This window comes from Lathyrus oleraceus, chromosome 5, assembly GCF_024323335.1.
Source record: "Lathyrus oleraceus cultivar Zhongwan6 chromosome 5, CAAS_Psat_ZW6_1.0, whole genome shotgun sequence".
Taxonomy (NCBI): domain Eukaryota; kingdom Viridiplantae; phylum Streptophyta; class Magnoliopsida; order Fabales; family Fabaceae; genus Lathyrus; species Lathyrus oleraceus.
The window spans coordinates 343,223,930-343,234,550 of NC_066583.1; the positions used below are offsets into that span (position 1 = coordinate 343,223,930).

The following is a 10,621-nucleotide window of genomic DNA, read 5'->3' on the forward strand; positions in this document are numbered from 1 at the left end:
CTTCGTCACGGCAGTGACGTCCTCACGAAATATCCATGACTCTAGGAACCTACCAACTCTAGAGCCTACCCATGGGGTTCCATTAATCAGAGATACCTGTTGTTTACCCATTATACTGGTCCATCTGAGAACACTTTGAACCTGTGATCCTAAACATGTCACTACATTCATACACATATCATTGCATTTTCATTAATCATCATGCATTTCATATCATTTTTCACCAAAAAATAAATAAAAAAAACCCATCCATCCTTCGTCCATAACCTGCAGTTGATTTCCCGACACTTATATCAGACTTAAAGTAGTTTTTGAAAAACCATGGATCCATTAGAGCAAAATCACATTGCATTAAGAGGAGATGTTGACTCGATGAAAAACCAGATAGACCAACTTGTGGAAGCTATGATAGCTTTAGCAAAGAGGGAGGACAACATTCAACAGACTTCAGTGGTTGAGAATGTTGTGCTAGCTCCAGTAAATGGTCTTACCCAACCTCAGCTTGTGCAAGCCCCAGTTGATAACTCTACTGTACAAGAACGTCATGTTGTTCAAGATTCCTCACGTAATGATGCTGTTGAGTATCACAGTTTTGCATTCTCCGTGCCAGATTCCCATGGAACAAGCCTAGTGGTTAATGCTGAACAACCACAAGATGATGAGATTGCTAAAAGATGTTGTGTGCTAGAGAAAAGACTCAAGGCCATAGAAGGACAAGATACTCTTGAATTGAATGCTTTAGACATGTGTTTGGTACCTGGCCTGATTATACCCCCAAAATTCAAAGTACTGGAATTTGAGAAGTACAAAGGGGATGGTTGTCCAAAGCACCATTTGGTGATGTTTTGTCGAAAAATAACCTCTCATGCCCACGATGATAAGCTAATGATTCACTATTTTCAGGACAGTTTGACCAGGGCATCGTTGAGTTGGTACATGAAGTTAGAAAGGAGACGTATTCAATCATGGCTGGACCTAGCTAACGCCTTCTTGAAGCAATACAAATATAATTTGGACATGGCTCCCGATCGCATGCAGTTGAGAGCCTTATCTAAGGAAAGTAACGAATCCTTCAGAGGGTATGCCCAAAGGTGGAGAGAGTTAGCGGCTCGCATTGAACCACCACTCTTAGACAAAGAATTGATGGGATTATTCAGGGATGCCTTACAAATCCCTTACTTCGAAAGGATGATTAGCAGCGCAGCATCAGACTTCGCTCACTTAGTGACAATTGGAGAACGCATCGAGAGCACCCTAAAAAGTGGAAGAATCCAAGGTGCCTCGAGCAACCAAGCTAGCGAGACAGAATCCCTCAGCGATTCCAAAAAGGAAGAGGATAATGAAATAAATGCAGTCATGGCAGATGTTGGGTATTCTCATGATGCACCAGCCAGACCTTATGGTTCTTCACCTTCTAAGCAATCACCATTTCCAACACCACGTTATCCTTATAGGCAACCGGCAAGGCCTAGAGCACCATTCAAGCAACCATGGATTGTTCCTTATACAAATCAAAGATCTCGTGGTCAAGGATATCAGAATCAACATCTGAACCAGCATAGGCCTCGAAATAATCTGGAAAGAAGGAATGCTCCTCTCGATCCAATCCCCATGTCATACAGTCAACTTTTGCCATGTCTGATTCAAAGCTCGATAGTGGAGCCCAAGTCTCTCAGGCCATTGTCAGAACCATACCCACCTGGATATGATCCTGATGTGCAATGTGGATATCATGCCGAAACAATATGGCATTCAACTGAAGACTGCAATGCTTTCAAGGCTAAAGTGCAACAATTGATCGACAAAAGGTACATATCCTTTTTAGAAGGAAGCCTGTTGGTGCACGTTAACCTCTCGTCAGAATGAGTTCAAAGATTTCATAGAGTATCTCCTAATGCCAGTAGTTTAGACAGGAAGACATCCTCAACACTGGCAATCGTTGGACTGATTTGTTTCTATTTTTGCATTTGTAGTTTCTTTGTTGTTAAAAGCAGCTTGTGTTTAAACATTGTTGTTTTTAATGGTAATATTGATGAAGTAATGATGCATGTTTTGAACTAATTATCTCGCATTCGCTCATTTTTCTTCTCTTATATCAAAAACAAAAAATACATCAGTGTTTCTCCTATTCACTTTTCTTTATCATAACTTTTGTTTTAGCAAAGATTTGAGGGAGGATGACGAAAACAAGATACCCATAATTGCTGACTATATGCTTTCGGATAAAATCATGTTGATGATGTACATGCATTGTTTCAAATTCCCAAACACTGAAGAGATAATGAGTTAATCCCTAGTCAAACACTTCGAGCCTAGAAGTAAGCGTTTCTTTCAGATATACAAACCCTTACATTTAACCTAGGGCAGGGTAGTGTTCAGTTAATATGACTATGCATTCAAATTACAAGATGAAATATCCCATTTGTGGATCAACTACATGCCATTCTTCGCACACATCCTAAAGTGTCGAAGGAACCTTGAAAAATCCAAAAGTTATGGCGTTTGTTCTTCAATGACCATTGACTTGGCAGTCACAACCTATCAAAAATAGAATCAATGAAAAAGCCCGCTAAGTCGATACCCCAAAAGTAGACATAGGCAAAAACCGGGGCAATCCCGATGGACTAAACCTTCAAAAAACGGTCCATGCAAAAGTTAGGGATCAAAACAAAAATCAAAGGAGGTCACGAAAACCCTCAACAAAATAAAAACAAGATTTAGTGACCACCATATCAAGAATCAAAGGGTCACCAATATCCATGAAGAGCAAAATAAAGTGACTGTCATTTCAAAAAGATCTTACACTGCTGAAATCTCGTAAGAGTAAGCGTGTGTCGAATTAATTGAACGTAGGATTGGAGATCATCATGAAGAAGGGGTGGGTTAAAATAAACTTTGAGCCTTATATCCCTTTGTTTCAATAACCATGAACCAAGCCATGTTACAACCCTCAAAAGACCTAATTGAGGTAGGGTTATTTCCGAAAGCATATTACAGCAAAGTTGCGTAAACTGACTCCTAAAGATTTGCTAATATTTAACATCAATGTCATTATTCTCGCTGTGTCTTTCACACTTTAAATTGCTAAATCAATATTACATTTGGACTCATGGTCCACTCGCCACACACTATCACATCATTTCAATAATAATTCTTTTCAAAACCTGCATGAGTATCGCATTAAAATTACCATTTCTGAATAAACAATTTTAACTGCAAGTCAGTACTTGACGTCAGGGAAATTTCAACGAAGAGCAATCAGAGAAGCTTGACCATTTATCAAAATCAAGACTACCTCCGAACCTATGAATATGGGGCATGCCACCTAAACATTAGTTGATCATAGGAAGATTACTCCAATAATTGGCAAGTCTTAAACAATCTCCAAACATCTGTTAATCAGGGGCAAGTCATTTCAAGAATCATTTGATCCAGAGTAAATCATCTCAAAATTTCTATTAACTGGGGAAGTTCACCTAGAGGTTAGGTTGGCTAGGGGCAAACCCCTTCCATGTTCAGTCAGGGTGAGTTAAGTCGCTTCAACGCTCATACTGGGGCAAGCTACCTCAAAAGTATAGAAAAGTAAACCACTCCGAGAGTCGGTTAATCAAGGAAAAATATTTTCATGACTTTAAATTTTGGGGCAATCCATCTCCAAATTATGGTACAATTGCTTTCAAAATCATTTCGAGGTAAACATTTTGCATAGACCCATCACATTGGGGCAAGATGAGCCATACAGGAGCGAGTCCTCTCCATGTTTTCAAGAAGTTCAAGCAAACGCTTTTTCGCCCGTCAGCAACCATAGAGTTCGAGACAAGTGTCGGGGAATCATGCTACCACCCCATAAAATAACCTTTTGACAAACAGAAGCCTTTCTGGAAAGAACCTTATCTTCCAACACCCACGCAGGGGCATTTTGAAAACCTGCAAATCATTACATAAATCATCATCATGCATTAGTCATGTCACTTTGCTCTAAAATAAAACCATGCATAAAATTCATCGGGTCTAACCCCATAACATGAACCTGACATCAAAAAGCCCTGAAATACAAAATCTAACACCAAAGCCCAACATCGCTTGACCATTTCAAAGTCCAGTTCTCGTCTGGCAATTTATTTCAAAGTCCAGTTCTCGTCTGTCAACTTATTTCAAAAGCCTAGTTCCCGTCTGGCAACTTATTTTAAAAGCCCAGTTCCCGTCTAGCAAACCTTTTTCAAAAAACCATTTCCCGTCTAGTAATTTATTTCAAAGCCCAGTTCCCGCTTGGCAATTTATTTCGAAGTCCAGTTCTCGTATGGCAACTTATTCCAAAGTCTAGTTCCCGTCTGGCAAACTATATCAAAAATCAGTTCTTGTACGATAAATCATTTGCCAAATACCAGTTCTCGTCTGGTAAATCTTCTCTTAATGCCAGTTCTCGTCTGGTAAATTATCTCTTAATACCAATTCTCGTCTGGTAAATTATCTCTTAATACCAGTTCTCGTCTGGTAAATTATCTCTTAATACCAGTTCTCGTCTGGTAGTCAATTATTTTTACCAGTTCTCGTCTGGTAGCCTACTTTAAAAATCAGTTCCTGTCTGACAAACAAAAGCAAATTCAGTCCCGTCTGACATTTCAATTATTTTCACCAGTTCGCGTCTGGTAACATATTCTTCAAGTGCTGTCCTCATTTGGCAGTTCAATCTCCTTTACCAGTTCTCATCTGGCAGTTCCCATTTAAAGTCCAACCTCAATGCAAATCAAGAATTAAACCCTACAAAAATATCCAATTACTCAGTTGCATTCTCACATGCATCACACGAATCATCCATGCATGGTATTCCCACCTAAAGTGGAACGTCATACGAGAATCAAACATAAAATATCAGGATCCAAGATCATTTATGTATATCTTGGACATTTCTCATTTCCAAATAAAGTTATTTCCTTGCATGTGCTCGTAGAATTATTTCTTAGCAAATCATTGTTCAACTTTATGATTAAAAATGATATTTCCAGCATTTTCTTTACAATCACTGCTCCTCAAGCAGAGGTTACCCTAAAAAGTATCTTATGAGCTTTTCCCTTGCAGAGCATTTCTAGTAAATCTCCCTCAAAAGGAGTCTTTTCTTAAATATTTCCCCCAACAGACGAATATTTGAGATACTGCTTCATTTATCTAAAGAATCTCATTTATCTGTTTGAGATACTGCTTCATTTATCTGAAAAATCTCATTTCTCTATTAGAGATACTGCTCTAAGTATCTTCGAAGAGTCTTATATTTAATTAAGGTATCTTCCCCTTATTGGTATATCTTAATTCTATCAGATAAGATGTTGTTTCGACCCGATACAGAGAATCTCACTTTTACTGTTTGAGATGCTACTTCATCAATATGAAGAGTCTCATTTCAGATTTTTTTAGAGATACTTCTCTAATATCCTTGGAGAGTCTTAGATTCAATTAAGGTATTTTTCCCTTGCTGGAACATCTTAATTCTATCATATAAGATGCTACTTCGACCCGATACAGAGAATCTCATTTTTACTGTTTGAGATGTTGCTTCATCAATATGAAGAGTCTCATTTCAGATTTTTTTTAGAGATACCGCTCTAATATCCTTGGAGAGTCTTAGATTCAATTAAGGTATCATTTCCTTGCTAGGAGTATCTTAATTCTATCACATAAGATGCTGCTTCGATTTGATACAGAGAATCTCATTTTGCTGTTTGAGATACTGCTTCATTTATCTGAAGAATCTCATTTATCTGTTTGAGATACTGCTTCATTTATCTGAAGAATCTCATTCTATCTGCTTGAGATATTGCTTCATTTATCCGAAGAATCTCATTTGTCTGTTTGAGATACTGTTTCATTCATTTGAAGAATCTCATTTGTCTCCAAGATGTTGCTCTGATAATTCCCAGAGAGTCTTGATTGCTTTATTTTACCTTCCGATAACCTTTTCTTACTATATTTCTCACTGCATTTTGTTTTCGCATTTCTTCCTTATATTTCAAAGGACAAAATTCGGGTCTTTCAAGTATTTAATCATCTTCCACCGCGAATGTACGAAGACTGTTGTCATTCGTACTTTCTAGTTCAAGGTAATTAAATAGGGTCAGCTGTCATACCCCAATTTTGTCCCTACCCCGATACAATTTTCATCTGATCCATGACCCTATTGCACATGCATACATTCATTATTTCAAAAAAAAATGACAAAATCGGTGGCGACTCTGTTCGAACATAAATTTTTCCGCGACCATCGCGAGGAATCGTATTTTTCGAGATACGACACTTACACCAACAATGTTATCATTCTATGGCCACCTAATGGGATCAACTGCTCCCAAATTATAGGGGATCGATGTTACAACTTTGAAAAATGGCAAACAAGTATCCTTAGAGCAAAGTCTTTCTATCACTGCCCTAATGGATGAAAATGAGATTCTTCAAGCTCTTAAAAGTATCAAGGACCTCACAGCCCCTAGAACTGATGGGTATGGTGCAAAATTCTTCAAAGCTACTTGAAGTTTTACTAAGACCGATATCATCAATGCAATGCAAGAATATTTTGTTGAAGATCATCTTTATAGTCCTTTCAGTAGTAATCTGGTTACCTTAATCCCTAAAGATGATACTGCCAATACCATAAAGGATTATAGGCCCATCACTTGTTGCACAACCCTTTTATAAAATAATTTCCAAATTCATGACAACTAGGCTTGGTAAAGTTCTTGGTAGCATCATCAACAAAAGTCAAGTTGCTTTTGTCCATAATCAACATATTCAATATCACATTTTACTGGCTTATGAGTTGATCAAGGTTTACTCCTCCAAAGGGGTATGGCAAGATGTATGCTTCAGATGGATCTCCAAAAAGCGTATGATACAGTTGAATGGAGTGCTTTGGAATCTATTCTAAAGGCGCTTAGTTTTCCAAACAAGATTATCAAGTGGGTTATGCTAACTATCACCATTGTGTCCTACAAATTCAGAATTAATGGTGATCACTCTAGATTCATGGGTTCCAAAAGAGGGTTGCATCAGGGCGATCCATCCAGGTTCTATTGTAGTAATGTTGATACTCAGACAAAGCAGGAAATTCATATGATTACTAATTTCAATGAAGGCCCCCTTCCACTCAGGTATCTTGGCATCTCTTTAATGAGCAGAAAGATGTATGTTTATCACGACCTCAGTTTGGTTGAGAAAGTCATGGCTAGGGTGAACACTAGAGTGCGGAACTTATCAGTTTTGCTGGTAGGGTTCAATTGATCAAGAGTATTATATTTTCCATAGCCAACTATTGGATGCAATGCATCCCCTCCCCAAACAGGTCTACAATAAAATTGATGCTTTTTGTCGGTCATTCCTTTGGAGTGGTAAAAAGGTTATTAGTAGAAAGTCGCTTATCGCTTGGAACAAGATTTGCTCCCCTAAATCCCAAGGCAGTTTGAACATCATTTCTATCAAGTGTGGAACAAAGCATGTCTCATCAAACTCTTGTGGAACTTATGTGGTAAAAGAGATAACTTATGGATAAAATGGGTTCATTGCTACTACATAAAAAGAACTACCATCGAGACGGTCCCCATAAGGACCTCATGCTCATGGATTCTTAAAGTAATCCTTAAGCAAAGAGATATTATGCAGCAACAAATTTGACAAAAAGTGGCTCATGTTGAAAAGTTTAGAATGAAGCTATTATATCACAGCTTGACATAAACCCAACCTATGGTCCATTGGAGAAAATTGTTTTTCAATAATGATGCTAGACCAGGAGCTTGCTTCACTTTGTGGTCGGCCTGTCATGACAAATTGGCGACGAATGACAAACTTCATCGATTCGGCATGATTGACGATGATATATGTGGGTTTTGTGACCAACGGGACATTATCCAATATTTGCTCTTTGGCTATACTCTTACTAAGAGGATTTGGCAGTATGTGTTGAGGTGGCTGCATATTCAACAATCTCCTAATGGTTGGCATGAAGAATTATCCGGGATTATCTCAACTTGTAAAGGTAAAGGTAGCAAAGCTCTTGTCCTCAAAGCGGATTTCACCGATCGATCTACAAAAGCTGGAGCTATAGATACTTAGATGTTTTGATGACATACATAATAGTATTAATATTGGTGATAGTATCATAGATAGTTTGGTGTTTAGATCCTGGTTAACCGTAAAGTTAAACCGTTCTTATCTACTCTCATGTTACCCTAAGTTGTTTTTTGGTTGTGTTTTTGTTAGTTTGTTGTTTTGCGGACTGCATCTTTTGATTGTCGTGTTTTATATTATTTTTTGGATCCTTTTCAATTTATATTTTGTTTAAAAAAATTTTGAAAAGTGAAAAATTATGGTAAAAAGTTTCTAAAACACGCTTAAAAAATAATTAATAATAGGAATAATAAAATTTATTTAATGGTGAAATAAATATAGTCTATTTTTTTATAACTCTCTTCGTCCTACAATAAATTCAAAATAAGTGATTAATTTAAAATAAAAGAATGTAATTTTTAATATATATTTTCAATTTTAATTTCTACTTTCATGATAAGAATACTTTAATAAAAATATCATTATCTATCTCATTTATTTATTTATTTATTTAAATTTGTGTAAAATAATCAATTGAGTTTTCATTGCGGAATGGAGAGAGAATATTATTCCATTTAGTGATGAATGTCGTGTCATGAATCCCTTGGATTTCAGAAACAGTGACAACACATGTTTGTGGTGATCTAATATTGATGATGACTGAAAACAACGCATCTCAGAAGTTTCAGATCTCAGAAACAATCAATCAATTGCCGTTAAAAGCGTATCATGTCATTCCAGTGACCAATACATCACTGCTACAAAATCAGTACTCTCTCTTGTCTTTTCTCATAGACTCTTACCGTAACAGTTTCCACTTTCTAGCTCCATTGTTGTTCGCTCTTATCATAATTATTACAAATCAGCTTCATACTAATGCTGCTGCTCATAAATTTTCTGTTTCTGTAAAAAGATTTTCTCAACAGTTCAACTCAGCTACTGCAGCATGCGTGAGCAGGTGCCACCATCCCCAACCCAATCCAATTCTTCATTCACCAACTTCTCCTTTTCCCAACACAAATATCCAATATTAATATATCAAAGACGACTTGAGATTTAAGAATGTGTTTTTTTTGTTTAGATTAAAAACTCATTAAATGTTAACAATTTTTTATATCATAGAGGTGTTCTTGCGTTGATATCGCAGATAGTTCAAATAAGACACTTTTTATGAAAGAGAGAGTAATAAATAAATGTTAAAAAAATAAGTAAATAACTTGTAATCATGGATACTTCATTAGTTGAATTTAGGCTCACCAGAACAAATAACATTGGAACATTCTTAGTAATATACACAAAATATATAGATATTGAGTGACAAGATTATGTATGTAATATCTCAAGATTGTGATTCAATAACATTGGAAGATGTGAAAATTTTGTTGAAAACTGTCTTGAAAGAACAACCAAACAATGAAGATGGAGTTTGATCTGAAACAGAATCACTTACCCTTCCAGTTCCATTATCATTGTCATTCCCTTGTTCATTCTCTCTAATCTCAGAGCTAGAACTTCCATCAATCACAATTTCAACAGAACAAGAATCATCAACAACACCTGAAGAATCTTCATTCTGTAGAATAACAATTGAAGCTCTACAAATTGGACAATTGGAATGTGAACTCAACCACATATCAATACACTCCACATGAAAACCATGTCCACATTTCGGTAAACACCTTCCCATTTCACCATTTTCAAAACCGCTCAAACAAATCACACATTCAAGTTTTTCTTCTTGCTCACTTTCATTCGTTTGTGTATAAATGAACAAAGGAATTGAGGCAATGATGGAAGAATCAAGACCTTTGGTGTGTGAGCTAGATAGAGGCGAGTCCTCAATGTTGAAGCTGTGGAAGTGATGGAACCTTGCAGGTCCAAGGACATCAGAGACGGTTACAGTTGTTCTCCGGCGACGTCGGCGGCGAGCTTGAGCTTGAGCATGTGCTTGAGCTAAGAACCATTTGGCATAAAGATGAAGAAGGAGAACAAAGAGAATGACTAGTAGTAGAGAAATGATGGCAGCAAGCATGATGTTGCTGTTATCTGAGAAAATGTTTTGGAAGATTTGAGTGAGGGAGTTCATTGGTTTGATGGGTGAGTTAGATTGTGATTGCATTGTGAAGAATGGAGAAAAGGGTGGAAGAATTTTGAAGAAAGTTTGGGACTTGTGAAGGATTTTTGATAGGTGGTTTGTGTGGTTGTTATTTTTGTATTATGTGTAAGTGTTGAAGTGAAAGTGAAGTTAGTTTGACTAGGAATAAAATATGAGACTTTAATTAATGAGGTTGAGTCACACAACCATCTTTGGAATAGTTGTGACTTACTCCCTTATTTACATCAACTTTTTTATATTTTTAGTCATACACACATATTAAAAAAATAAATATTTAATAATTTATTATATGAAAAATAAAAATATTATGTATGAGATAAAGAATAGTGGTAATCAATATTAAATAAATAATAATCAATTTATTAAATCACTAGTTACTAATAAACAAGTAGTAGAAAATGAGAGAGATAACTT

General features: G+C 36.5%; 2 protein-coding genes across 2 annotated transcripts; one reads left to right on the top strand and one right to left on the bottom strand.

The window, feature by feature from the left end:
• The first annotated feature begins 321 nt into the window (after positions 1 to 321).
• LOC127080578 (uncharacterized) lies at positions 322 to 1,866 on the top strand. The gene is made up of 2 exons (XM_051020895.1): positions 322 to 633; positions 904 to 1,866. Exons 1-2 carry the CDS (start codon positions 322 to 324, stop codon positions 1,864 to 1,866), a joined length of 1,275 nt encoding a protein of 424 aa, XP_050876852.1.
• Positions 1,867 to 9,304: 7,438 nt separating this feature from the next.
• Positions 9,305 to 10,345, bottom strand: LOC127078467 (RING-H2 finger protein ATL63). Its single transcript, XM_051018922.1, has one exon. The coding sequence runs from the start codon at positions 10,208 to 10,210 to the stop codon at positions 9,431 to 9,433; it is 780 nt and encodes a 259-aa protein (XP_050874879.1). The 5' UTR covers positions 10,211 to 10,345; the 3' UTR covers positions 9,305 to 9,430.
• Between the last annotated feature and the right edge of the window lie 276 nt (positions 10,346 to 10,621).